The sequence below is a fragment of the Heterodontus francisci genome, chromosome 24, assembly GCF_036365525.1.
Source record: "Heterodontus francisci isolate sHetFra1 chromosome 24, sHetFra1.hap1, whole genome shotgun sequence".
Classification (NCBI taxonomy): domain Eukaryota; kingdom Metazoa; phylum Chordata; class Chondrichthyes; order Heterodontiformes; family Heterodontidae; genus Heterodontus; species Heterodontus francisci.
The window spans coordinates 76,772,045-76,797,254 of NC_090394.1; the positions used below are offsets into that span (position 1 = coordinate 76,772,045).

Consider the following 25,210-nt stretch of genomic DNA (forward strand, 5'->3'; position numbering starts at 1 on the left):
GAGTTTAACAATTACATGTTTAATTGCTAGATGGTAGGTACATGTTGCACTGTATTGAAATAAGGGGAACAAAGCAGCCCACTGAATATTTTTTCGTATCTGTCACCCTCTCTGAATAGACAGCGCAAGGCATAACATTTAGTGGAAAGTTATCCAGACAGCAGTCACAGGGTTAATGAGGCACCAACCAGCATCTCTCCAGTCAGAGGGGAGTGGCAATTACAGCTCCCTCCCCTCCCTCGCTGTGAAAAGCACAGATTGCATTCATTAGCATTGCTTTTTCCAGACCCCTTGGAGTAGAACGGAGCAGGGAACAGTGCAATGCTGTTTGCTCCTTCCTGGCTCCAGCAGTCTCTCTCTCTCTCTGAGCACCCAGTCCACGCTCGCATTGAGACATCCTGCTAGTCTGGGGAGAGATCCTATACTCTACACGTCACTACAACATGCCTGTCTTTCCTCACTGCATGCAGCGAGCAAGGTAAGATTGGTTTTATGTCTCTTGTAGTTACTCTGCTCTGGACACTGCCTCCGTCTCTGTCAGCTCTGGTCAATGAATTGAAACAAAATCTCTTGACAAAATAGCAACCAAATCTTAATTTGCTGTAGATTTACCGTCAGTTATGAAAGGAGGTCTCTTTCCGCTCTCTGTCTGATCCACTGTGCACACTTATGAGAAAGCAGCAGCCTCCAAATCTCCAGCACTGCACCAACACATTGAGCTTCTATAAGCTCAGACATCTGAAGGGTGTTAAACAAACCCCAAACCAAAGATCGACAGCTCATGGAAGAGTTCAGTAGAATTTCAAAATGTATCAAGAAAAAAATGAGGCAAAACAAACTTCCATGTTTCAGTGGTTAGACTACAAACCAGTAATGTATGGATCATTCCAGTACATAGCTGCACAGTAAACCTTGTTCTGCTCTGCACAGTTTACTTGTTTTATAAGAACAGATAGTTTATTCAGCAGGTTAAGGGGTATTTACCATATTATAACTGTTCAGAATTATCGTTTATTCAAGGTAACTTGCAATTATACAGCACTATTAATGTAGAAAACATCCCAAGAGAGGTGATCTGACACAGAGACAAGGAAGGGGATATTAGGATTGGGTGATCAATACCTTGGTCAAAGAGGTGCATTTTCAGGATTCTCAAAAGAAATGTGGAGACCGAAGAGGTATACGGAAAGAATTGCACAGCTTAGGGTTTTGGCAGCCGTGCCTTCAGCTGCCTATGGTGAGATCAAGGGGTGAATGATGCACAAAAGGCCAGACTCAGAGGTGCAATTGTCGGGCTGTAAAATGTTAGAGATAGGGAGGGGGTGAGGTCATGTAGGGATTTGAACACAAGGTTGAGATTATTAAATTCATGGTGTTGTTGGGCTGGGTGCTAATGTAGGTCAGTGACTACAGGGCTGATGGGGGACGGTGCGAGTTAGGACACGGGCAGCAGAGTATTGGATGAGCTCAAGTTTACAAAGAGTGGAAGATGGGAGGCCAGCCAGGTGAGTATTGGAATAGTCACATCTAGAAGTAACAAAGGTATGGACCAGGGTTTCAGCAGCAGATGGGGCAAGGCAAGAGGGAAATGGGCGATGTTGAGGAGGTGGAAGTGGGCGGTCTTGGTGATGGAGTGGATAGAGGGATCGGAAACTCAGCTCTGGGTCAAATATGACCCAAAGGCTGCAAAAAATCTGGTTGAGGCTGTGATAGTGGGTGGGGGCAGTGATGGAATCCTTAGTGAGGGAATGAAGATTGTGGTAGGGACTGGAGACAATGGTTTCAGGCAACCCATCATTTAACAGGAGTTACTGTTTATTCAGCAGGATAACGATTACACCCCGTCTTTATGTACAGAGTCACTGTTTATTCAGCAGGGTAAGGATCGCTCCCTGTATAACTGTACAGAGTTACAGATTATACAGCAGGGTAAGGGTTACTGAGTTTGTGAATGGAGTTTCTGTTTATTCTGCAAGGTAAATGTTAAGGTATTAGTCACAATGACAAATTAACAAGGCTAGTCAAAGAACAGGATGAGCCTGAATTACCAGCTGACCTTGCTTTGAGTTGCTCCATTAGAAAGGCGGGATTTAGCAGGTAAAGGTGTACACTCACTGCTCTGTGCAAACACCAGGACAATGTCAGGTGCAGCAAGCATCTCCTTTTAGAATTAGATTTAACCATATTCTGATAGTCAGTGCAAATCAAGGGATTTTATAACTACGCACTTTTAAGAAATGAATTAATCTGCTCTCCCTCACACCCCCAGGCACAGGGCAACAGGGGGCCCGCACCCCCCCCCCCAGACACAGGGCAACAGGGGACCCGCACCCCCCCCCCCCCCAGACACAGGGCAACAGGGGACCCGCACCCCCCCCCCAGACACAGGGCAACAGGGGGCCCTCAACCCCCCCAGACACAGGGCAACAGGGGGCCCTCAACCCCCCCCAGACACAGGGCAACAGGGGGCCCTCAACCCCCCCCAGACACAGGGAAACAGGGGGCCCTCAACCCCCCCCAGACACAGGGAAACAGGGGGCCCTCACTCCCCCAGACACAGGGCAACAGGGGGCCCTCACTCCCCCAGACACAGGGCAACAGGGGGCCCTCACTCCCCCAGACACAGGGCAACAGGGGGCCCTCACTCCCCCAGACACAGGGCAACAGGGGGCCCTCACTCCCCCAGACACAGGGCAACAGGGGACCCGCACTCCCCCAGACACAGGGCAACAGGGGACCCTCAACCCCCCAGACACAGGGCAACAAGGGACCCGCATCCCCCCTCCCCCAGACACAGGGCAACAGGGGGCCCTCACTCCCCCAGACACAGGGCAACAGGGGGCCCTCACTCCCCCAGACACAGGGCAACAGGGGACCCTCAACCCCCCAGACACAGGGCAACAAGGGACCAGCATCCCCCCTCCCCCAGACACAGGGCAACAGGGGGCCCTCACTCCCCCAGACACAGGGCAACAGGGGGCCCTCACTCCCCCAGACACAGGGCAACAGGGGGCCCTCACCCCCCCAGACACAGGGCAACAGGGGGCCCGCACCCCCCCAGACAGAGCAATTGGGATACCCCCTACTCCACCAGACAGGGGCGGGTGGTGCAATCGAGGATTCCCAGTTATGGAATTGGTGCTGTGGAGACTTTTCTTGCCAGTGGTTGGTAAATGTGGCGTGTGTGGGTTTTTTTTTTAAATAAACAGGGGATACTGTTTCTGTAGCTGCTGAAGAGAGTGGAATTTATAATAATGTTCTCATTACCTCGGGATGGTATGCAGGGGTGGAGCTCACTCCTGGAGCCAGTGAGTAGCGGAGGCCAATCTTTGGACAAGAGGGTTGAGAAAAAGAAAAGTAAACAAGCTTTTAGCTGCCACCGGCCTTTAATTAAAAAGTGGAGAGCTCGACAGGAGTTGCTATTTTTCTGGTCTGAAGATTTTCAGATGGATTTGGTCTGCAGATTTGACCTCAACGTAATCCTTCACAAGGGTCAAGCTACATTAGACCAGAGCTGCCCAAATGGAGAATGTAAGATATGTCGACTGACAACTCACTGCTGCCTTGGAACTCGCTCATTTATCTTAACTCCCCCCAGGCCAGACACACCAGTTCCCAACCCTCATAGCAGGGACGTGCTGCCTGAATCCCTGTCGCACACGACATCATCCCGCCACCCCAGTACCCTGTGTTACTGACTGTATCTCTACTGATGTTAATCCAGCTCCCTCACAGTGTCACTCAGTAACCCCTCTCCCCCAGCCCGTTGTGTGTTAAATGTAAAAGAGGGTTGTTGCCAGGCTTGGAAGCGTACAGATCAAAGCCCTTATTGAGCCCTTGCCTGCAGCCCTCACAGTTTAAACAAAACCTTGTTTATAGGCAGAGCTAGCAGGAGGAACCAAGCTCCTCGTTCCCCAAGAGGGAAGCCAAGGTTTGCACTCGATGTAGCAACTTCATTTAAGGGTGAGAGTTGAACGTCGCAACAGGAAGTGAGTTAGACCTTGTTCCACTACAAAGTGAGGAAGCTATTAAGAGAGGAATCAGCACAGAATCGCTCAGTGGAGTTTAAAAGTATATGAAAACAAGTATAGAATGAGTAGTGGGGTCAGAGTAGATATCCCAGTTAAGCTATCAGTAGGTAGCACTTTCGTCTCTGATCCAGAAAGCTGTGGGTTCAAGCTCCACTCCAGAGAATTGAGCACATAATCCAGGTTGACACTCCTAGTGCAGTACTGAGAGAGTGCTGCACTGTCAGAGGTCCTGTTCGCTCTCTCAGGTGGATGTACATAGGTAGACCATTTAGCCCCTCTCGCCTTTTCCACCATTCATGTGATCTAACTCCATATACCTGCGTTTATCCCATATCCCTCAAGATCTTTCGATAACACCTGCTGGGCTCCCTAATCATTGAGGATGGGGATGTTTGTGGAGCCTCCTCCTCCTGTTAATTGTTTAATTGTCCACCACAATTCATGACTAATGAGGCAGGACTGCAGAGCTTTGATCTGATCTATTGTTTGTGGGCTTGCGTAGCCCTGTCTATTGCATGCTGCTTCTGCTCTTTAGAATGCACATAGTTCTGTGTTGTAGTTTCACCAGGTTGGCTCCTAATTTTTAGGTACGCCTGGTGTTGCTCCTGGCATGCCCTCCTGCACTCTTCATTGAACCAGAGTTGATCCACTGGTTTGATGGTAATGGTAGCGGGGGGATATGCCGGGCCATCAGGTTACAGATTGTGGTTGAATACAATTCTGCTGCTGCTGATGGACCCACAGCGCCTCATGGATGCCCAGTTTTGAGCTGCGAGATCTGTTCGAAATCTATCCCATTTAGCATAGTGATAGTGCCACACAACACGATGGAGGGTATACTCAATGTGAAGACAGGACTTTGTCTCCACAAGGACTGTGTGGTGGTCACTCCTACCAATACTGTCATGGACAGATGCATCTGTAACAGGTAGACTGAAGAGGGCGAGGCCAAACAGATTTTTCCTGCCCGTTGGTTCTCACTACTTGCCATAGGCCCAATCTAGCAGCTATGTCCTTTAGGGCTCGGCCAGCTCGGTCAGTAGTGGTGCTACTGAGCCACTCTTGGTGATGGACATTGAAGTCCCCCACTCAGAGTACAATCTGTGCCTTTGCCACCCTCAGTGCTTCCTCCAAGTGGTGTTCAACATGGAGGAGTACTGATTCATCAGCTGAGGGAGGGCAGTAGGTGGTAATCAGCAGGAGGTTTCCTTGTCCATGTTTGACCTGATGCCATGAGATTTCATGAAGTCTGGAATCAACATTGAGGTCTCCCAGGGCCACTGCTTCCTGACTGTGTACCAGTGTGCTGCCACCATACCCAGGGATGGTTTGGAGGTGTCTGGGACATTGGTTGTAAGGTATGATTCGGTGAGTATGACTATGTCAGGCTGTTGCTTGACTAGTCTGTGAGACAGCTCTCCCAATTTTGGCACAAGTGCCCAGATGTTAGTGAGGAGGACTCAGCAGCGTTGATTGGTCTGGGTGTGCCTTCATCATTTCCAGTCAATGCCAGATAGTCTGACCAGTTTTCTTGCTTGACTTTTCTGCAGCAGTTTGATAAAACTGAGTGGCTTGCTAGGCCATTTCAGAGGGCAGTTAAGAGTCAACACATTGCTGTGGGCCTGGAGTCACATGTAGGCCATACTGGACAAGGACGGCATATTTCCTTCCGTAAAAGGACATTAGTGAACCAGATGGGTATTTAACGATAATCCGGTATTTGCATGGTTATGAAACTAGCATTTTATTCCAGATTAATTAATTCATTGAATTTAAATTCTACCAGATGCCATGGTGGGATTTGAACTCTCATCTCTGGAACATTAGACTGGGCCTCTGGATTACTATCCAGTAACATTACCACAATGCTACAGTTCCCATGGATAAGAAGCATGCCTGGCTGGGTGCTGTGTATTTCATGCACATTGTGTTTTTACTTCAGGATTTGCCTTTTTTCTTAGCGTCTCTTCATGCAATTGATCCATTTAAGAGGAAGTTCAATCAGTACATGAGGGAGAAAGGAAGTGAAGGATATGTTGATGGGGTTAGTTGAAGTAGGGTGGGAGGAGGCTTGTGTGGAGCATAAACACCAGCATGGATATGACGGGCTGAGTGGCCTCCTTCTGTGCCATTCTATGACTCTAAGTTGCAGACATGGCCTGCACGGTGATCTTTCCACTACCCCTCCACCACCACCTCCCCATCACACAGGAGCTGCCAGGGTTGGAGCAGGAAGGTCTCCACAGCTTTGCTGTGGCCACCTTACACCAACGCAGCGAAAAGCAGCATCTCACATTACAGCAAATATCTTGAAATCTTCCCTTGGAAAAATAAGCCAGAGGCCGTGGCAATGTTGTCTTACCCTGAGGTACAGCATGCGGTCATATTGTTTTTGGAAGGAGGGAGAGCAGTGAGGGAGGCTCTGGGCAGATCATGCTCTCAGGCAGTGCATTCCTCAGGCCCCTGGAGACACAGAGTCACACCGCCATGTCACCATCATATACAGTCTAACAAGGCCAAACCAATCATGCAAAATAGTGTACTGGTGAGCTTACAAAGCTAACAGGAAGCAATGAACCGAAAAAAGGCCATTGGAGCAAACAAGTGACATCCCTCCTTCTCACCATATCCTGCAATCCCGATCTCTCTGGAAATGCTGCCAATTACCTCCCGACCCCATTGCTACTGGGCTTTGCAACAACTTCCTCTGATAACTTACTGCAACACTCTCATCCTTGGAGTGTACATTCCATCCACTCTCCCTTCCTACTTATTGCATAACTTCCTTGTTCCATCCCCACCAACCCCCCACAAAGCACACTGCTCACTCCACTTTCGTCCTCCCTAATAGACAGCTTCAGTCAATCCCACTCTCATTGCTGAGTCACGAAGCTGTTCTGACCCGGACCACTCCCCGCCCCACCCTAAATACAGACTTTCTGCCGACTCAGCTTCTCTTCCCCCTCCCCACTGAATTTCCTCAAACCTCAGATAGATGTCGAAATCACTACCTCCCTCACAGGTACTGAACTCCTCAAATATTCACCACACTCCTGAGGAAATGCACAGCTTCTCTAAATCTCTTCGCCCTCCCCCATCCCCACCCTGAGCACAGGTATGCAGTGAGTTTTATTTTGAGGTGCAGCTTTATATTTGAGGTTCATCCTCTCTCTAAATGGAACTAATGCCTATCTTATAATTGACCAGGGTTAAGCAAAGCGCAGCTCCTCCCACCTTCCATTGCGTGCAGTTTTGGTCTCCTTCTCTGTGAAAGGATGTTCTTGCTATAGAGGGAATGCAGCGAAGATTTACCAGACTGATTCCTGGGATGGCGGGTCTGATGTATGAGGAGAGATTGAGTTGGTTATGTTATGCACTGGAGTTCAGAAGAGTGAGGGGGGATCTCATAGAAACCTATAAAATTCTAACAGGAATTGACAGGGTAGATGCAGGAAGGATGTTCCCATTGTCTAAGGATACGGGGTAAACCTTTCAGGACTGAGATGAGGAGAAATTTCTTCACAGAGAGTGGTGAGCCTGTGGAATTCACTACCATAGAAAGCAGTTGAGGCCAAAACATTGTATGTTTTCAAGAAGGAGTTAGATATAGCTCTTGGGTCTAAAGTGATCAAAGGATATGAGGCGAAAGCCGGAACAGGCTACTGAGTTGGATGATCAGCCATAATCATAATGAATGGTGCAGCAGGCTCGAACAGTCAATTGACCTACTCCTGCTCCTATTTTCTATGTTTCTTCCAGGAATCAGCAAGTGTAGAGGATGGAGCATGTAGCAAACTCAACTGCAGAGAACTAACCCCACACTCTACAGGGAGAGTCTCAGAGCTTGCAGCTTGAGGCACAGAATGTCATGCAGTTTATGAGCCAGGAGCACAGCTGTCCACAGCCCTGGCTCACTGCCTGCCTGCAGTTTATTTAACATCTCAGGACTTAAAACCAGACGAGGTGACCACACCCTGCCCTCAGCATTCCATTCAGTCAGCCTTTAGCAGCCAGCACAGCTTCCAGTTAGCAATGTGGGACACAGCAGAGTCTGCGTGGAGGCAAACATCCAGCTCCAGCACGGACAGGAGGTTAGACAGTCGGCCCGGCTTTCAGGAGTTGGTGCTCTGAGTGTTTCAGATAGAGCAAAACAAACAAGGAGTTCAGCTGATGCCAACCGGTGACTTTGGAAGTTGACAGAGCAGAGGGACTTTTAATATCAGAATTTAAATGCCAAATAAGAAAAGACTTGGGTCTGGCAGCCTCTTCCAGCCCTACAATCCTCCGAGATTGCTGCACTCCCCTAATTCTGGCCTCGAGCATCCCCTGATTTTAATCGCTCCAACATTAGTGGCTGTGCCTCTGCTGACCGGACTCTAAGCTCTGGAAAACCCTCTCTAAACCTCTCTATCTCACTTTCCTCCCTTAAGATACTGCTTAAAACCTACCCCTTTGACCAAGCTTTTGAGCTTCTGTCCCAATATCTCTTTATGTGACTCAATGTCAAATTTATTTGATAATGGGACGTTTACTATGTTAAAGGTGCTACATAAATATAAGTTATTATAAAAAATGTTTAAAGTTTACAGATAGATGTTTTTCTGGCGTCACTGCTTGCAGGAAGATACAGTAATATATCAAGAGAAGTTAACCAAAGATAATCTTTCAATATTGCAGTACTGGAGGGTGGGACGCACAGAGTTTAATGCTGGCCATTCACTGAGGATTTAAATCCAGTCCAGTACTGCTGAGATCAAAGACCCCTTGGTCTGGTTAGTGGTTCAGCACAGCTCCCAATGAGCACAGGGCCCACAGCAAAAGGCTGCAGTGAGGTTGGTTATAAGGTGAGGTGAGAGTGACTGCCCTTGACATCAAGGCAGCATTTGACCGAGTATGGCACCAAGGAGCCCTCGCAAAACTGAGGTCAATGGGAATCAGGCGGGAAACCCTCCGCTGGCTGGAGTCATACCTAGCGCAAAGGAAGATGGTTGTGGTTGTTGGAGGTCAATCAGCTGAGCTCCAGGACATCAGTGCAGGAGTTCCTCAGGGTAGTGTCCTCGGCCCAACCATCTTCAGCTGCTTCATCAATGACCTTCCTTCAATCATAAGGTCAGAAGTGGGGATGTTCGCTGATGATTGCACAATGTTCAGCACCATTCGTGACTCCTCAGATGCTGAAGCAGTCCGTGTAGAAATGCAGCAAGACTTGGCCAATATCCAGGCTTGGGCTGATAAGTGGCAAGTAACATTTGCGCCACACAAGTGCCAGGCAATGACCATCTCCAACAAGAGAGAATCTAACTATCTCCCCTTGACATTCAATGGCATTACCATCGCTGAATCCCCCACTATCAACATCCTAGGGGCTACCATTGACCAGAAACTGAACTGGAGTAGCCACATAAATACTGTGGCTACAAGAGCAGGTCAGAGACTAGGAATCCTGAGGCGAGTAACTCACCTCCTGACTCCCCAAAGCCTGTCCACCATCTACAAGGCACAAGCCAGGAGTGTGATGGAATACTCTCCACTTGCCTGGATGGGTGAAGCTCCAACAACACTCAAGAAACTTGACACCATCCAGGACAAAGCAGCCCGCTTGATTGGCGCCCCATCCACAAACATTCACTCCCTCCACCACCAATGCACAGTGGCAGCAGTGTGTACCTTTTTAAATATCAGCAATCTCACTGAGGGCCAAGTATGGAAACTGTGGGACTTGCAATCTAGCTGCTCACTCCTGCTGTATGGAACAGCCTACTGCTTCTAAACTGCAGTGCTCCAAGCCCCAACTCTTCCTCACTCACCTCAAATCTTGCAAAGAGCCCTACACAACCACCCCCTCTACGTGGTAAATCACACTCACTCACGAGTTTCCAAACCCAACAGATGTGTTGATATTTCCAACTCCATCTGAGTTTCAGACTAAACCGAATTCCACAGGAACAGCAGCTTATTCTGGTAGACAGACTGTAAATCGGATACAGGGCATTCCATGCATAGTCACTGCCACCAGTTTAGAGAGAGAGGGGGAGGAGAAAGGTAAAGACAGCGAGGGGGAGGTGGGTAGGTGAGAGCGTGGCAAGTGAGGGGGGGGGGGGAAAGAGATGGGTGGGAGGCGAGTGAGGGGGGGTGGGAGGCGAGGGGGAGGTGGATGGGAGGCGAGGGGCAGAGGTGGGTAGGTGGGAGGCAAGGGAGAGGGGTGGGTGGGAGGCAAAGGAGAGGGGGAGGTGGGAAGCCGAGGGGGAGGTGGGGAGCCGCAGGTATAGTCCCACACCAGAGATTCAAGCACAAATTCTAGGCTGACCCTTCTCTGCACTACTGAGAGAGTGCTGCACTGTCAAAAGTGCCTTCCTTCAAATGAGACATTAAACCAAGGTCCCATCTGTCCTCTCAGCTGGATGTAAAAGATCCCAAGGCCACTATTTTGAAAATGAACAGGGGAGTTCTCTGGGTGTCCTGGGCAATATTTATATTACCTGGTCATTTATCACATTGCGGTTTGTGAGATCTTGCTGTGTGAAAATTGGCTGCCACATAGAATCATAGAAAGTTTACGGCACAGAAAGTAGCCATTTGGCCCGTCGTGTCTGTGCCGACCAAAAAACGATCCACCCAGTCTAATCCCACCTTCCAGCATTTGGTCTGCAACCCTGCAGATTACAGCACTTGAGGTGCATATCCAGACACCTTCTGAATGAGTTGAGGTAATGGTATTTGAGGCAGTGAGTTCCAGATAGAGAGTGGTGAATCTTTGGAATTCTCTACCTCAGAGTTGTGGAGGCTATGTCACTAAATGTGTTTCAGGAGGAGATAGATGTTTGAAGTCTCGGGGAGTCGAGGAGTATGTGCAGCAGGCCCGAAAGAGGAGTTGAGGCCTGGGACAGATCTGCCATGATCTTATTGAATGGCGGGGCAGGCTTGAGGGTCTGAATGGCCTACTCTTGCTCCTATTTCTTATGTTATGCTCCCACCACCCTCCAAGTGAAAAAAACCTTTCCTCATCACCCCTCTAATCTTTCCACCAATCACATTAAATTTATGCCCCCTAGTCACTGACCTCTCTGCTAAGGTGAATAGACCCTTCACATCCATTCTATCCAGGACCCTCAAAATGTTGTACATATCAATCACATCTCCCCTCAACCTTCTCTGTTCCAAGGAGAACAATCCCAGCCTATCCAATCTTTCCTCATAGCCGCATTTTCCCAGTCCTGGCAACATTCTCTTAAATCTCCTCTGTACCCTCTCTAGTGCAATTACATCCTTTCTGTAATGAGGTGACCAGAACTGCACAAAGTACTCAAGCCTAACCAATGATTTATACAGTTCCAGCATAACCTCCCTGCTCTTGTATTCTATACCTCGGCTAATAAAGGAAAGGATTCCATATGCCTTCTGAACTACCTTATCGACCTGTCCTGCTACCTTCAGGAATCTGTGGACATTCACTCCAAGTTCCCTCACTTCCTCTACACTTCTCAGTATTTTCCTATTAATCATGTATTTCTTTGCCTTGTTTGACCTCCCCAAAAGCATCACCTCACACTTCTCCAGGGTGAATTTCATTTGCCATTTTTCTGCCAATCTGACCAGACCATCAATATCTTCTTGCAGCCTACAGCTATCCTCCTCACTATCTACCACACAGCCTATCTTTGTGTCATCTGCAAACTTCTTGATCAAGCCCCCTACATGTACATCCAAATCGTTAATACATACTACAAAAAACAGGGAACCCAGAAACGAGCCCTGCGGAACCCAACTGGAGACAGCCCTCCAGTCACAAAAGCAATTCAACAATTACCCATTATTTCCTGCCACTGAGCCAATTTTGTATCCACCTTGCTATATTTCTCTGGATCCCATGGGATTTTATTTTTTTAACCAGTCTGCCATGTGGGACCTTGTCAAAAGCCTTTCTAAAATCCATGCAGACCACATCAACTGCACTACCCTCATCTATCTTCCTCGTTACTTCTTCGAAAAACTGGTCAAATTCATTCTGACTATCCTTGATTAATCTGTGCCTTTCTAAGTGACAGTTTATCCTGTCTCTCTGAATTGATTCCAATAATTTGCCCATTACTGAGGTTAGATCGACTGGTCTGTAATTATTCGATCTATCCCTTGCTCCCTTTTTAAACAGAGGTACAACGTTAGCAGTTCTCCAATCCTCCAACACCACACCTGTATCCAGAGAGACTGGAAAATGATGGTCAGACCTTCCGCTATTTCCTCTCTTGCTTCTTTTAACAGCCTGGCGTACATTTCATCCAGCCCTGGTGATTTATCAACTTTCAAGATTGCTAATCCCATTAATACTTCCTCTCTCCCTATGTTTATCACATCCAATACTTCACACCCCTCTTCCTTAACTACAATATCTGCATCGGCCCCCTCTTTTGTGAAGACAGACGTGAGTATTCATTAAGAACAATACCAACATCTTCCTTAACATTTGTTACCTTTTTGCTCTTTTATGGGCCCTGCTCTCTCCTTAGTTATCCTCTTACTCTTAATGTATTGATAAAACATTTCATACATAACAGTGACTACATTTCAAAAAGTAGTTCTTTTGTAAAATACTTTGGATGTCATGAGGCTGTGATAGGTGCGATATAAATGCAAGTCTTTTTTTTGTATGGCAGTGTTGTAACCGTTCACTCTCATTGTGACAGGGTATGCTGGCTCAGTGCCTGTGCTCTGACTGGAGAGGACTCGGGGAATTTTTCTTGATTTAAAAAAAATGTCCTTTTTATTAATTCAATCTGTTATTGAACATTCCTCTTCCCCAGCAGTCCCCTGATGTGGTCTGGAAATAGTGCAGAATGAACCAAAATTTCTAAAAATACTCTCCCTACGGAGGGAGAGAATGTTCCCCAGTCCCAACCTCCTCCTCACTGCAGGCATACAAGATGATTCCTGGCAGCACAGCCCTGGCTGGGGGTGGGGATTAGAAAGCAGCCTCTCAGAGAGAGTAAAGAACATGGGAATAGTCTCCCCTCTGACATTAAGAGTGAGGAAGCTCCAAGTGAGTTTATCGATACAGACTGTACAAAATTATAACTCTCCATGAGAGCCATCAGCCTTTTCACAACTCCAGTCCACTGCGGGTAGGCAAAGGGGTCACAAGAGCATTCCTACAAACACTTGAACCCTGAACAACACTTCAGACAGATTCTGCAAACTTTGGAGTCGGAAATATTCCGAGTGAAGTTTTAAATCTGTTAATATTCTGTGCAATTTACGATAATATTTTACATAGTGCATCTTTGGACCGCTGTTCCCCAATCAGAAGCCAAGCTCAGAATTCATAACACAAACCATTCCCTACCACCCACCATCACCCCCCCGCCCCCACCACCCTTAACAGCAAATCACACAGCCCCTCCCCCCTCCCAGAAACATGCAGTCTGCCCCCTTCCCCACCCAGTAACACAGCCAATGCTCCTCTCCCACCTGGGAACTCAGTGCAGCCACAACCTGTGTCCAATATCATCCGGCATGATCAATGATATTTCCATCCTCCTGCTTCAGGTCGGTGCTGCTCCTTGCACTCTGGGATTGTGCTGCACGGTCCCATGCCCTCCCCTCTCCCAACACCCCCTTGCCCTCCTCTCCCTCCCCTTGTCCTGCCCCCACGTCCTCTCACCTCGCAGCCTCCTCCCCCCAATCCTCTGCACCCTCCCCTCTCCTCCATCCTATAGTATGGCACCACCGGTGTACTCCCTTCCTTCTGGATTATCCCCATTAGAGTTTCCACTAACTGGCTGCACTCAGGGATGCTGCCACTAACCCTTTGTGACTCATTCCTCTCTGTTCCCGCAGAGCTCAGTGCCCCATGATGAGGATCCCCTGGCACAGTTTACCTTGGCTGACCTTCCTGGTGCTGCTGATGGAGCTGCTCTCTGTGCTCTGCTGCCCAACCAAGTGTAACTGCGACGCCTCGGGGACGCTGTGGTGCATCAAGACAGGACTGTCTGCCATTCCCGACCACATCCCTCCCGACACATTCAGCATCTACGCCTTCGAGAACTCAATTTCCACGCTGCACAAGGAGGACTTTGTGGGGCTGCCAGAACTGAAACTCCTGCACCTGTCGCACAATAAAATCACCAGGCTGCCTCACCAGGTCTTCCAGCCACTAAGCGTGCTCTCCAACCTGGACCTGTCATCCAACCAGATAACAGAGATCACCAACGATACCTTCTCAGGGCTGCAAGTGTTGGAACGATTGTACCTGCAGCAAAACAAGATCAAGACCATCCACCCAGCAGCTTTCAACACATTAATAAGGCTGGTTGAGCTCAAGCTGCAGGATAACCAGCTCCACCGCCTTCCTCCTTTGCAACTTCCCACTCTCCTACTGTTGGATCTCAGCAGGAATAACATCCCAGACACAGAGCTCAGAATTATCCAGGCACCCGAGATTGAATCTCTAAAGCTGGCCGGGCTTGGCCTCAGTACTGTGGACGAAGACATGTTTAAGAACATGAGGAATCTTCAGGCGCTGGATCTGTCGGATAATAAGCTGGTGACTGTGTCAGCTGTACTCCAGCACCTTGGCGAACTGACCTGTCTGAGTCTTCAGGGAAACAACAAGATTTCTCACTTGAAGGGCGAGGACTTCAAGCACATTAGAAACCTTCAGAAACTGGACATCAGCGGCTTGAGCCTCAGGACCATTCCCGAGGGCTTCTTGGATCTCTTTCCCAACTTAAAGAGCCTCTCAGCTGCCGAAAACCCATACAACTGTGTATGCCAATTCAGCTGGTTTGTCCAATGGATACGGGTGAACAATGCTAGCCTCCAGAGGCGGGAAGAGACACGTTGCCACTTCCCACCGGTCAACGCTGGTAAACAGCTCAACATGTTGACACACGGTGACTTTGGATGTCCCACAACCATCGCACCCAGTGCCACAACCACTGCGCGGTCATCACCAACCACAGCCAAGCCGCCAACTTTGGGTCACAAAGCAACACGTCCTTCAGGACAACCACTGTCCTTGAATGGTGGGGCGACACTTGGAGGCATCACTGAAATGGATCAACAAGTCAGTGCAAAGGGACATCTCTGCCTCTCTACAGAGTGCCTCAATGGAGGCATTTGTCAGCTGGATAAGTTTGGGCACCACATATGCGTGTGTCGTGCTGGCTTCCACGGACCACTCTGTGAGGCAGCGAATGGTATTCTTGATCTCCAGACTTTTCAGAAAAACCTTGTGAACATTAGTCAAATAACCAGCACTTCAGTCACATTAGACTTAGAGAGTTTCAAACTCTCCCCAGTTTACTACAAGGGGCTCCGGCTGACATACAAGAACTGGTCTGGCCCCGACCCCAGGCCAGTGTCACTCAATATCCCAACGTCCTTGCCAACATACAGTATCCGAGGCCTGTGGCCCAACTCAACATATCAGATCTGTGTTGGAGCTCTGGAGGAGATCGGTACTAAAGAAGAGCCTTGTGCAGTTGTACAGACACTGCCGATGATGCAGTTAGCTCCATTCATGCAGGAGGACAGCAACCTGACCGGTGTGATCTGGCCAACGATTATAGGCATGTTCCTGGCCTTACTGCTGGCAGTTGCCATCACACTTTACTGCCGAAAAAAGCACATCAAAAAGAACTCAGCCCAGGGAGGAGAATCACATCCTTACGACGTGGAAGGGATCAAACCCTGCCTGCAGGAGGGAGAGGTCTCGTCCGATACTCGGAAAGAACATGAATGCCTTCCTCTGCAGAGTGAAGTGCCATTAATCCAAGATCACCAAAGCAACAGTTCTAAAGCCTTGTGACCTTCCATTCACAGGGATTAATGTGGATTTCCAAAGCATGATTACAGCTGTAAAACTCCACTGCTTCAATCAAAATGTCCTTTCCTACTGAGATTGGAGTTGCACACAGTATCACTGAGGCAGTCCCATTTCAATCTCTCAGGTAAAGCCAGTAGATATGAAGCCTAATCAATCACGTTCAAGATTCCCTTACCCCATTCTGTACACTTCAGTCTAGGCTATAATCGCCCATCCAATGGTCCCACAGACATCCCTGTGAAACCTCAACCAAAGGAGATCAAACCTTCCAAAACATTGCTGTAAATATCACTAGTGCCATCTTCGCTATTCAGACAGCTATCTGAGCTTGCATGACCAGACTCCGGGTGGTTTCAGTACGTGGAGTTCATTGATAGTTGTCCAGTGCTAACCACACCCCATAATAACCGTTGCCATTCCCATCAGCACTACAGCGCAAGGCGCAAAGAAACAGAGCTAGTGGTGGTCACGCATGCACTCTCCACCGCCTGGCCCACCATTAACTGCTATACATTGCTGAGCCAAGCCTAATCGAGCCAAGCACACAATGTACATGACGATATTTGTAAGCAAATAAATATTTTTCTAGAGAAGCGACATCAGGGCTCTGGTCTGTTTTGTTACACAGCAAGGTGTCGCAAGCCGGAAAGGTGACATTTGGGGTCAGGAGACTGGCTGGAGTGCTGGCAATGCAGAGGAGGAACAATACAAAGGGCCATAACATCAGGTGTAGGACTCAGTGGGTCAAGAGTCAGGTGCTGGTACCTAGGGAGGGTGGCAGGGCACACCAGACTCGGAAACCTAGCCAAGTCTAGACCAGAGACAGGATGGTCTGAATTACCACAACAACTGGAGAGACATCATTCCCCCTTCCGGGAGTGAGTGGGGTAAAGGCCTGCTACCCGACCTGAACCCAACGACACGTGTTGGGTTCGGGTCGGGTCGCACTTCTGGGTGCGGCATTCGGGCTAGGGTCAGGCCGGCCAGATTGGACACGCTCTCTCACAACCTCAGGTAAGTGACTCTAATGTTAATGTACTTTTTGAACTTTAAAGGTGGTTTTGTTCCAGTTATTTTAAGCTTGTGTAGGTAAGGAACAAAGTGAAAAAAGGAAAAAGGGTTAACTGATGGTCGGGTCGGGTTGGGCACAGGAAAAAATGGAAGGACTCGGGCCTGGTCGGGTCTCATTTGCAGACCTGAGCCGGCCTTTAGGGTGGGGGGAGTGAACAAGTCTCATTAAAGACCAAAACGCCCATAAATTGGAGGGGGCTAGCTGCAATCTGCACCTCCCAAAGTGTGGGGCAAGCTCATTGCTAAAATGATCCTTTGGCTCTGTGGCTTAGCTGGTTAAAGCACCTGTTTAGTGAACAGGAGATCCTGGGTTCAAATCCCAGCAATTTAGAGTATTGGACTAATTGGTGAAATTAAGCAGAGTGTTTTTGGGAATTAGATTGTTATCTGAAAGGAAGAATGTGCAGGGTTACGGGGAGAAGGCAGAGGATTGGCATTAGGTGAATTGTTCATTTGGAGAGTCAGTGCAGACACAATGGGCCAAATGGCCTCCTTCTGCACTAACAATTCTGTGATAATAAAACGTCCTAATGCACTTCTGAGGTGAAAACTGGCAGCGAGAAAAGTGGAGAGAATTAACATAAAATACAGTCAAAGGCAGTACTTGGGGTGGGGAGGAGAGAGAACTTGCATTTTTATTGCCCCTTTCTTGACCTCAGGGCCCAAAGCACTTCACAGCCAATGAAGTACTTTTTGAAGTGTAGTCACTGTTGTGATATAGGAAATGTGGCAGCCAATTTGTGCACAGTAAGTTCCCACAAACAGCAATGGGATAAACGATCAGATAATCGGTTTTAGTAATGTTGGTTGAGGAATAAATATTAGCCAAGCCAACTCCCCTGCTCTTCAAAATAGTGCTGTTAGATCTTCTCCATCCACTTGAGGGCCTCAGTTTAATGTCTCTTCTAAAGACAGCACCTCAGACCGTGCAGCACCCCCTCAGTACTGTACCGGAGTGTCAGCCTAGACTATGGGGTGAAGGCCGCAGAGTAAGGTTTCTACCAGACAGTCTACGCTTTGAGCAGGCTGTCAGGATGAACACAAGCCTGCTTTTTTAAAAATCAAAGTTCTTTTTTGCATAACGGAGTCTTTGAATATTTTTAAGGTAGATATATTCTTGATAAGCAAGGGGGTGGAAGGTCATCAGGGGTAGGTGGAAATGTGGAGTAATCAGTTCAACCATGAACTTATTGAATGACGGAGCAGGCTCGAAGGGCCAAATGGCCTGCTCCTGCTCCTAATCTGTATGTTTGTATCATACCTCCTCCAGCCCAACCTACATCCCCGACACTTGCTGCATTGTTTCACAATATAAAGTTTCACCTCTCAAGATGAAGGAGAATTTTGGAGGATATTTCATAGTAAAAGTACTAGAGTAAACACATCACTGGGCCTAGTCGGCCCTGCCATGCCGATATAAGAACTGGCAAATCTCAAACTGCACCTGGGCACAGGAGGAAGTTCAAGCCTGGACTTTCTGCTTCATTAGGAAACCTTGCTTACTTTGGTGGATCAACCTGCGACCTTTCCTCCCCACAACCTTCCACCTCCAAGCAGCAAAACAGGTGCTGTTGGAATGCAGCTGGGTGTTTTTTTTTCCACATTGCCATGGAGACTAGGCCCGAGGCCCAGGAACCAGCGGGGACGATTCTTTAATAAAACACCTGCACTCTGCAGGAAGGCGACTTCTACAGAATTAGGGCAAAAACAAGAAAGCTAATAATAGGATTAGCAGTGTCCTGCTTTAGGAGTTTTGTAATTAGATTCTTTAACCAGCTCAGCCCAGCTGCCACAGCACCAGCCTGAGGCCTAGAGCAGTCAGACAATACTGCAATCATCTCACGATATTTTATGCCTGGTAAAAAAGTAGATTTTATAATCTTAAACGAGGCCAGCAAGAAACAACAACTTGCATTTATATTAACGCAGTGGAATGTTCCAAGGTGCTTTACAGGAGAGATTTTCAAACAAAATTTGACACCGAGCCACTAAAGGAGATATTAGGGCAGGTGACCAAAGGCCTGGTCAAAGAGGTAGGTTTTAAGGAGCTTAAGAGAGAGTTAAGTAAGAGAGGGAGGAGGGTTAGGGAGGAGGGTTAGGGAGGAGGGTTAGGGAGGAGGGTTAGGGAGGAGGGTTAGGGAGGAGGGTTAGGGAGGAGGGTTAGGGAGGAGGGTTAGGGAGGAGGGTTAGGGAGGAGGGTTAGGGAGGAGGGTTAGGGAGGAGGGTAAGGGAGGAGGGTAAGGGAGGAGGGTAAGGGAGGAGGGTAAGGGAGGAGGGTAAGGGAGGAGGGTAAGGGAGGAGGGTAAGGGAGGAGGGTAAGGGAGGAGGGTAAGGGAGGAGGGTAAGGGAGGAGGGTAAGGGAGGAGGGTAAGGGAGGAGGGTAAGGGAGGAGGGTAAGGGAGGAGGGTAAGGGAGGAGGGTAAGGGAGGAGGGTAAGGGAGGAGGGTAAGGGAGGAGAGTTAGGGAGGAGAGGTAGGGGGGAGGGAATTCACAGCTTAGTTCCTAGACATAGTCACTGCACTCTGTTGCGTGCTCTCTCTGCACTGGTACTCTGTACTGTTTTTATTTTACCTTGAAATTAATCTGTTGCTGACTGCTGGTGCTGAACAGAAACATTCTTTTACTTACACAGAGGTCATTGTCTAATTACAACCGGTCTTGATTCAGCCACAAGCTACACACCTGATTTCTATTTCACAATCTGTAACAGGATTGTTCAAAATGTCAATAATTAAACCTAAGAGACCTGCAATTGTGTTGTTTCAAGGATTCACTTGGGGATTTAGGAATACTCAGGACAGGTCTGAAAATCAGAAATATTTCCACATTTATTACAAAGATCCCAATGCAAGATTTTGTTGTTGTAGTGGCAACTCTTTTGTAGAAGAGACATTCTAAAAATTTCTCAAAATATTCAGAATTGTGATTCCATCCATTTTAGATTCTTCAACTGATACACAAGGAGTTGTCTCTTAATGCTAGTGCATACTAACATTGCTAGTCAGGTTAGGGGTGATCTTGCAATGGCAGTACTCAGTGGGTTAGAGACTAGCTAAATTATACTCAGTGGATTAGTGAGTGACAAGCACACCTTGGTAACCAATGCCAAAAAGAAATATTAGCATTAAGTCTCTCAAACATGTTAAAGTATTTCAGATGCAATGTGTTACTCTGAAAGGCAAGCATGGCCTCCATTTTGTGCACAAGGTGCCAAAAACCACAAGGAGATAACGTGCAGGTAACGTTTCTGGAGATGCTGCTGATGGAGTAACGTTGGCCAGGTTACCAGGCGATCCCCTGCACTTCTTCGTATAGTGGCCATGGGATTTTTTACACCCGCTCTAGAGGACAGATGGGGCCTCAGGTTAACACCTCATCCGATCATAACCTTCAGACACAGACAAGAGGAATACCAACTCTCCCAACTGGCATTTCAGTGTGAATATGTGGAGAATTTGTGATTTACTCACACATACCTTACATTTTATTGGAAGCTTTTACAATGCGTCAAATACTTTTCCTTTTCTTCTTATAAAAAAATACTCTGTTCACTAATGACTCTTAAAATTTAATATATTTTGATTTTTTTTATTAAGCAATCGAAGAACAAAATATTTGAAATGTCGCCAAATTGCAGAAGGTGCCATTGTGTTTGACCCAGAGACTGGAGGTGATTCAGCAATAAGCCTGAACCCAAGACCTGCTCACTCATTCAGCAGTACATGAATTCATTGTTTGCTGGGTAATTAACACTCTAACACCACGGGTTTCAGTGGGATGGCAGGGATATATTCAGACTATTCTGAACTGTTATTTCTACAGTTCTACACACTATAAGAATGGAAAAGCATTTCCCTGTCCGAGATTCACAAAACATGAACTGAGGCAGCAAATTGGGACTCACGAGCAGATCGATTTTAACATTGGGCGGGGGGGGGGAAGAGGAGGGCGGGGGAACGGGGAGAGGGGAGGGCGGGGGAACGGGGAGAGGGGAGGGCGGGGGAACGGGGAGAGGGGAGGGCGGGGGAACGGGGAGAGGGGAGGGCGGGGGAACGGGGAGAGGGGAGGGCGGGGGAACGGGGAGAGGGGAGAAAAGGGGGAACGGGGAGAGGGGAGGAAAGGGGGAACGGGGAGAGGGGAGGAAAGGGGGAACTGGGAGAGAGGAGGAAAGGGAGAAAAATAGAGGGGAGGAAAGGGGAAAGAATAGACGGGAGGAAGGAGGGACAAGGAATGGGGAGAGAAAGAAAGAGAGTGAGAGCAAGGGTGGGAGGTGGGGGTTAGGAAGAATGAATTTTGGTCTCTAAGCTGCCATCTGTTACAGTTGCTAAGCATGTGTCTGAAACCAAAGAAAATCAATACTTTCATGCTAAATAACACTATCAAGGTTTTCACAGCTCACATTCCAGTGTCGTTTTACCAGATAAGTCAATATTTATTGTTTAATTTTATAGCTGCTGCTCGATACAAGTTAAAAAAACAAACACAATGGCTTGAAATTAGTGCAGAAATCAACAAGCAAAATTAATTCTTAACTGGAGCAGGGGGAGGGCAGGAAATTTATTTTTCAGTTTGTAGTATAGAATCATCGAGCACGGGAGGCCATTTGGCTCATCGTGCCTGCGCCAGCTTATGTTTCGTTACACAAAACAATAGTAGTGGCCTGTGTGTGAACGGAATCCTGAAACCGTGGATGCTCCTGTAGTTTAAGCTAGAATTGAGTATCTAGCTGATGTTTCTTGAGCTTAATGCTGCTAGATTTTTGTCTATTCAAAACTGAGTTCACTTTCATGTCTAACTAAAGTTCCCAAATATTCCTATTGTCAAATCTTTTAACCATAATCCAGTTACTGGGTCTATCTGCTTCTGTTTCTAATCAGATTCCCTGCTAAGTGTGGCATTAATTCACAATGGCCTAATTTTTGGTGCTCATTCCAATCTCACCACTGCAGTGAGTTCAGGGTCATTACTTCGGAAAACCCAAAGTATCATCTTTAAACCATTTCTGTCTCTTCTGCACCTTTGTATGGCCACTAACTGTATCTCCCCAAGTGATCACTTTTTCTTCTCTGAGCTGAGACAGAGCTTCAGTAGGTTACTCAACTCCAGAAAGTATCACAGAAAAGTCCAACCATGCCTGTACTAGACACCCACACATGTGCACTTGCCGATGTGGGGGGAGAGTCAGTGAATTGATATCAGGAACAGGGACCTGAGCTGATCCCCTCTTGAACCCAGCATTACCCAGTTCAATTATTGAGCCCTCAACTACCACCCTGGCTGAAACATCCCAGCTCCAGCCGGGGACGGGGCCTGGAACCTCCCAGCCCCAGCCCGGGGACGGGGCCTGGAACCTCCCAGCCCCAGCCCGGGGACGGGGCCTGGAACCTCCCAGCTCCGTGCGACACATTTTGCATCCACATTAGTAACTCCAAGATGTGTGAATTTCTCGATGTCATAGTGCATCGTGGTTGGTCACATCCAGTGGGAATGAAAAGGTCAGATGTAAGGATTGGCTCGAGTGTGCGGTGCTAATTGTGAAGCATGTCTGTGCACTCACCCCTGGGCAGTATCCAGTGTGAAGGTGTCAACAGGACTGGTGAACCGGCGGGTGTCCCACAATCTGGCCTGTCGCTCGCGCATCTGAAAGAGACAATTGGGAAGGAGCTGTTAGTGACCAGCAGGAGAAGCAAGGGATCCAAACCCAAGCAATGCCTGAACAAACAGTGGCAGGAAGGAGGACACAGGCTACAAGAACAGACAGCGACTAAGATTCTTCTAGACTTCCAGGGAAAGGAGTTGGCTTCAAAGTGGTTCAGGGTCCCTACATCCCCCAGGATAGGCAGCCCAATCCAGAACTTCCTCATCAGGATGACACTGCAAGCACAAGGTGACCATCCACATAGTGGCCAGGTATTTAGGTGTGGGTTATGGTACACAGGAGAGGGGCAATAGGAAGAAACATACGGAAGAGTACACATTGCTGATCAGTTGGGTGAGAGATACAGTATTTAAGACTCAATCAGTAAGGCAGGGAGTAGGTGGAGGAGATGGCGCTGGTGATGTATAGCAACATAAGGAATTTGCATTTATATAGCGCTTTTCACAAGCACAGAGCATTCCAAAGCTCTTCCCAGCCTGTGATGTACTTTTCAGTGTAATCACTGTTGCAATGTAGGAAACGCAGCAGCCAATTTGCGCACAGCAAGATCCCACAAACAGCAACATGATAATGACCAAATAATCTGTTCACTGAGGGATAAATGTTCAGCAAGACAGTGGGCAGAGGGGGCCTCGCTTTAATATCTTAGCTGAAAGATGGCACCTCCGACAGCGCAGCGCTCCCTCAGTACTGACCCTCCGACAGCGCAGCGCTCCCTCAATACTGACCCTCCGACAGCGCAGCGCTCCCTCAATACTGACCCTCCGACAGCGCAGCGCTCCCTCAATACTGACCCTCCGACAGCGCAGCGCTCCCTCAATACTGACCCTCCGACAGCGCAGCGCTCTCTCAATACTGACCCTCCGACAGCGCAGCGCTCTCTCAATACTGACCCTCCGACAGCGCAGCGCTCCCTCAATACTGACCCTCCGACAGCGCAGCGCTCCCTCAATACTGACCCTCCGACAGCGCAACGCTCCCTCAATACTGACCCTCTGACAGCGCAGTGCTCCCTCAATACTGATCCTCCGACAGCGCAGCGCTTCCTTAGTACTGACCCTCCGACAGTGCAGCGCTCCCAGTACTGACCCTCCGACAGCGCGGCGCTCCCTCAGTACTGACCCTCCGACAGCGCGGCGCTCCCTCAGTACTGACCCTCCGACAGCGCGGCGCTCCCTCAGTACTGACCCTCCGACAGCGCGGCGCTTCCTCAGTACTGACCCTCCGACAGCGCGGCGCTCCCTCAGTACTGACCCTCCGACAGCGCGGCGCTCCCTCAGTACTGACACTCCGACAGCGCGGCGCTCCCTCAGTACTGACCCTCCGACAGCACAGCGCTCCCTCAGTTACTGACCCTCTGACAGCGCAGTGCTCCCTCAATACTGATCCTCCGACAGCGCAGCGCTTCCTTAGTACTGACCCTCCGACAGTGCAGCGCTCCCAGTACTGACCCTCCGACAGCGCGGCACTCCCTCAGTACTGACCCTCCGACAGCGCGGCGCTCCCTCAGTACTGACCCTCCGACAGCGCGGCGCTCCCTCAGTACTGACCCTCCGACAGCGCGGCGCTCCCTCAGTACTGACCCTCCGACAGTGCGGCACTCCCTCAGTTACTGACCCTCTGACAGCGCGGCGCTCCCTCAATACTGACCCTCCGACAGCGCAGCGCTCCCTCAATACTGACCCTCTGACAGCGCAGCGCTCCCTCAATACTGACCCTCCGACAGCGCAGCGCTCCCTCAATACTGACCCTCCGACAGCGCAGCGCTCCCTCAGTAATGACCCTCTGACAGCGCAGTGCTCCCTCAATACTGCATTAGGAGTGTTAGTCTAAATTTTTGTGCTCAGTTCTCCGTAGTGGAACTTGAACCCACAACATTCTTACTCAGAGGTGAGAGTGCTCACCACTGAGCCAGTCAGGAAGAAGGATGAGATTCAGAACCATTAACTCGGAGCTGGTCTCACGCATTTCTAGCATACTGGTCAGTACCGCGTCAGATTGGCAGTTCTGTGGCTCTGGAGTGTTTCTGAAATGGTGAGTGATTGCACAGGTCACTGCACCAATGTAACCTCTCATGCCCCTAAGGCTGCTGCTGCCTGCTGTACAGTAACTGCACTATCTTGTAGAGGTGTTTCTGCACTGTGCCCGTTACAGCAGCAGTGATAGTTACCTGGCTAAACCCAGTCGACAGGACCAGGTCCGATGTGTTGAGCCAGATCAGCCGGGAATCTTTGATGTTGTCATGGCCTTGAACACTCTGGAAAACAGAGACAAAGTTACAGATAGACTCAACCCAACAAACAGCCAGCCACAACAGCCCCACCCCCACAAATCCAGACCCTAGTCCCTAGACCCAGAGCCAACCCCTTCCACCTGCTTGTCATGCAGCTGATGGCTGCACCATCTCCGTTGCTTGTTGTTCACAATAATGATCCAACAATAACAGCAGGCCCAGCCCATACTGACTGATCCTCGGCCAAAGAAAAGCAACCACTTTGCAAGCTGCACTTGTACAAATGTTTACCGTGATGGCACCAGACATATTCTGATTCGGCCCAGAAGACAGTGCCAGAGAGAAGAAAACAATCAGAACAGCTGGACAAGAGATCAGGGCCCTTCCCCCATTCA

General features: G+C 48.8%; 2 protein-coding genes across 2 annotated transcripts in view; one reads left to right on the forward strand and one right to left on the reverse strand.

Annotated features, from left to right (window-relative positions):
• Positions 1-25,210, reverse strand: part of LOC137383564 (coronin-7-like) — a 145,013-nt gene that overhangs the window by 71,250 nt on the left and 48,553 nt on the right. The window contains exons 8-9 of the mRNA XM_068056675.1: positions 24,753-24,839; positions 22,481-22,563 (exon numbers count right to left, since the gene is read on the reverse strand). Of these exons, the coding sequence (XP_067912776.1) occupies positions 22,481-22,563; positions 24,753-24,839 (170 nt within the window). The remainder of the gene's footprint in view (positions 1-22,480; positions 22,564-24,752; positions 24,840-25,210) is intronic.
• Positions 282-16,449, forward strand: LOC137383565 (vasorin-like). Its single transcript, XM_068056676.1, has 2 exons — positions 282-478; positions 13,863-16,449. Exons 1-2 carry the CDS (start codon positions 444-446, stop codon positions 15,832-15,834), a joined length of 2,007 nt encoding a protein of 668 aa, XP_067912777.1. The 5' UTR covers positions 282-443; the 3' UTR covers positions 15,835-16,449.

What these genes read in the sequence shown, in the direction of transcription:
- LOC137383565 (XM_068056676.1), top strand. Translation starts at nt 444, where the DNA reads ATGCCTGTCTTTCCTCACTGCATGCAGCGAGCAAG. An exon ending in CACTGCATGCAGCGAGCAAG is followed by an intron (nt 479 to 13,862) that starts GTAAGATTGGTT and finishes CTGTTCCCGCAG; the next exon opens with AGCTCAGTGCCCCATGATGA.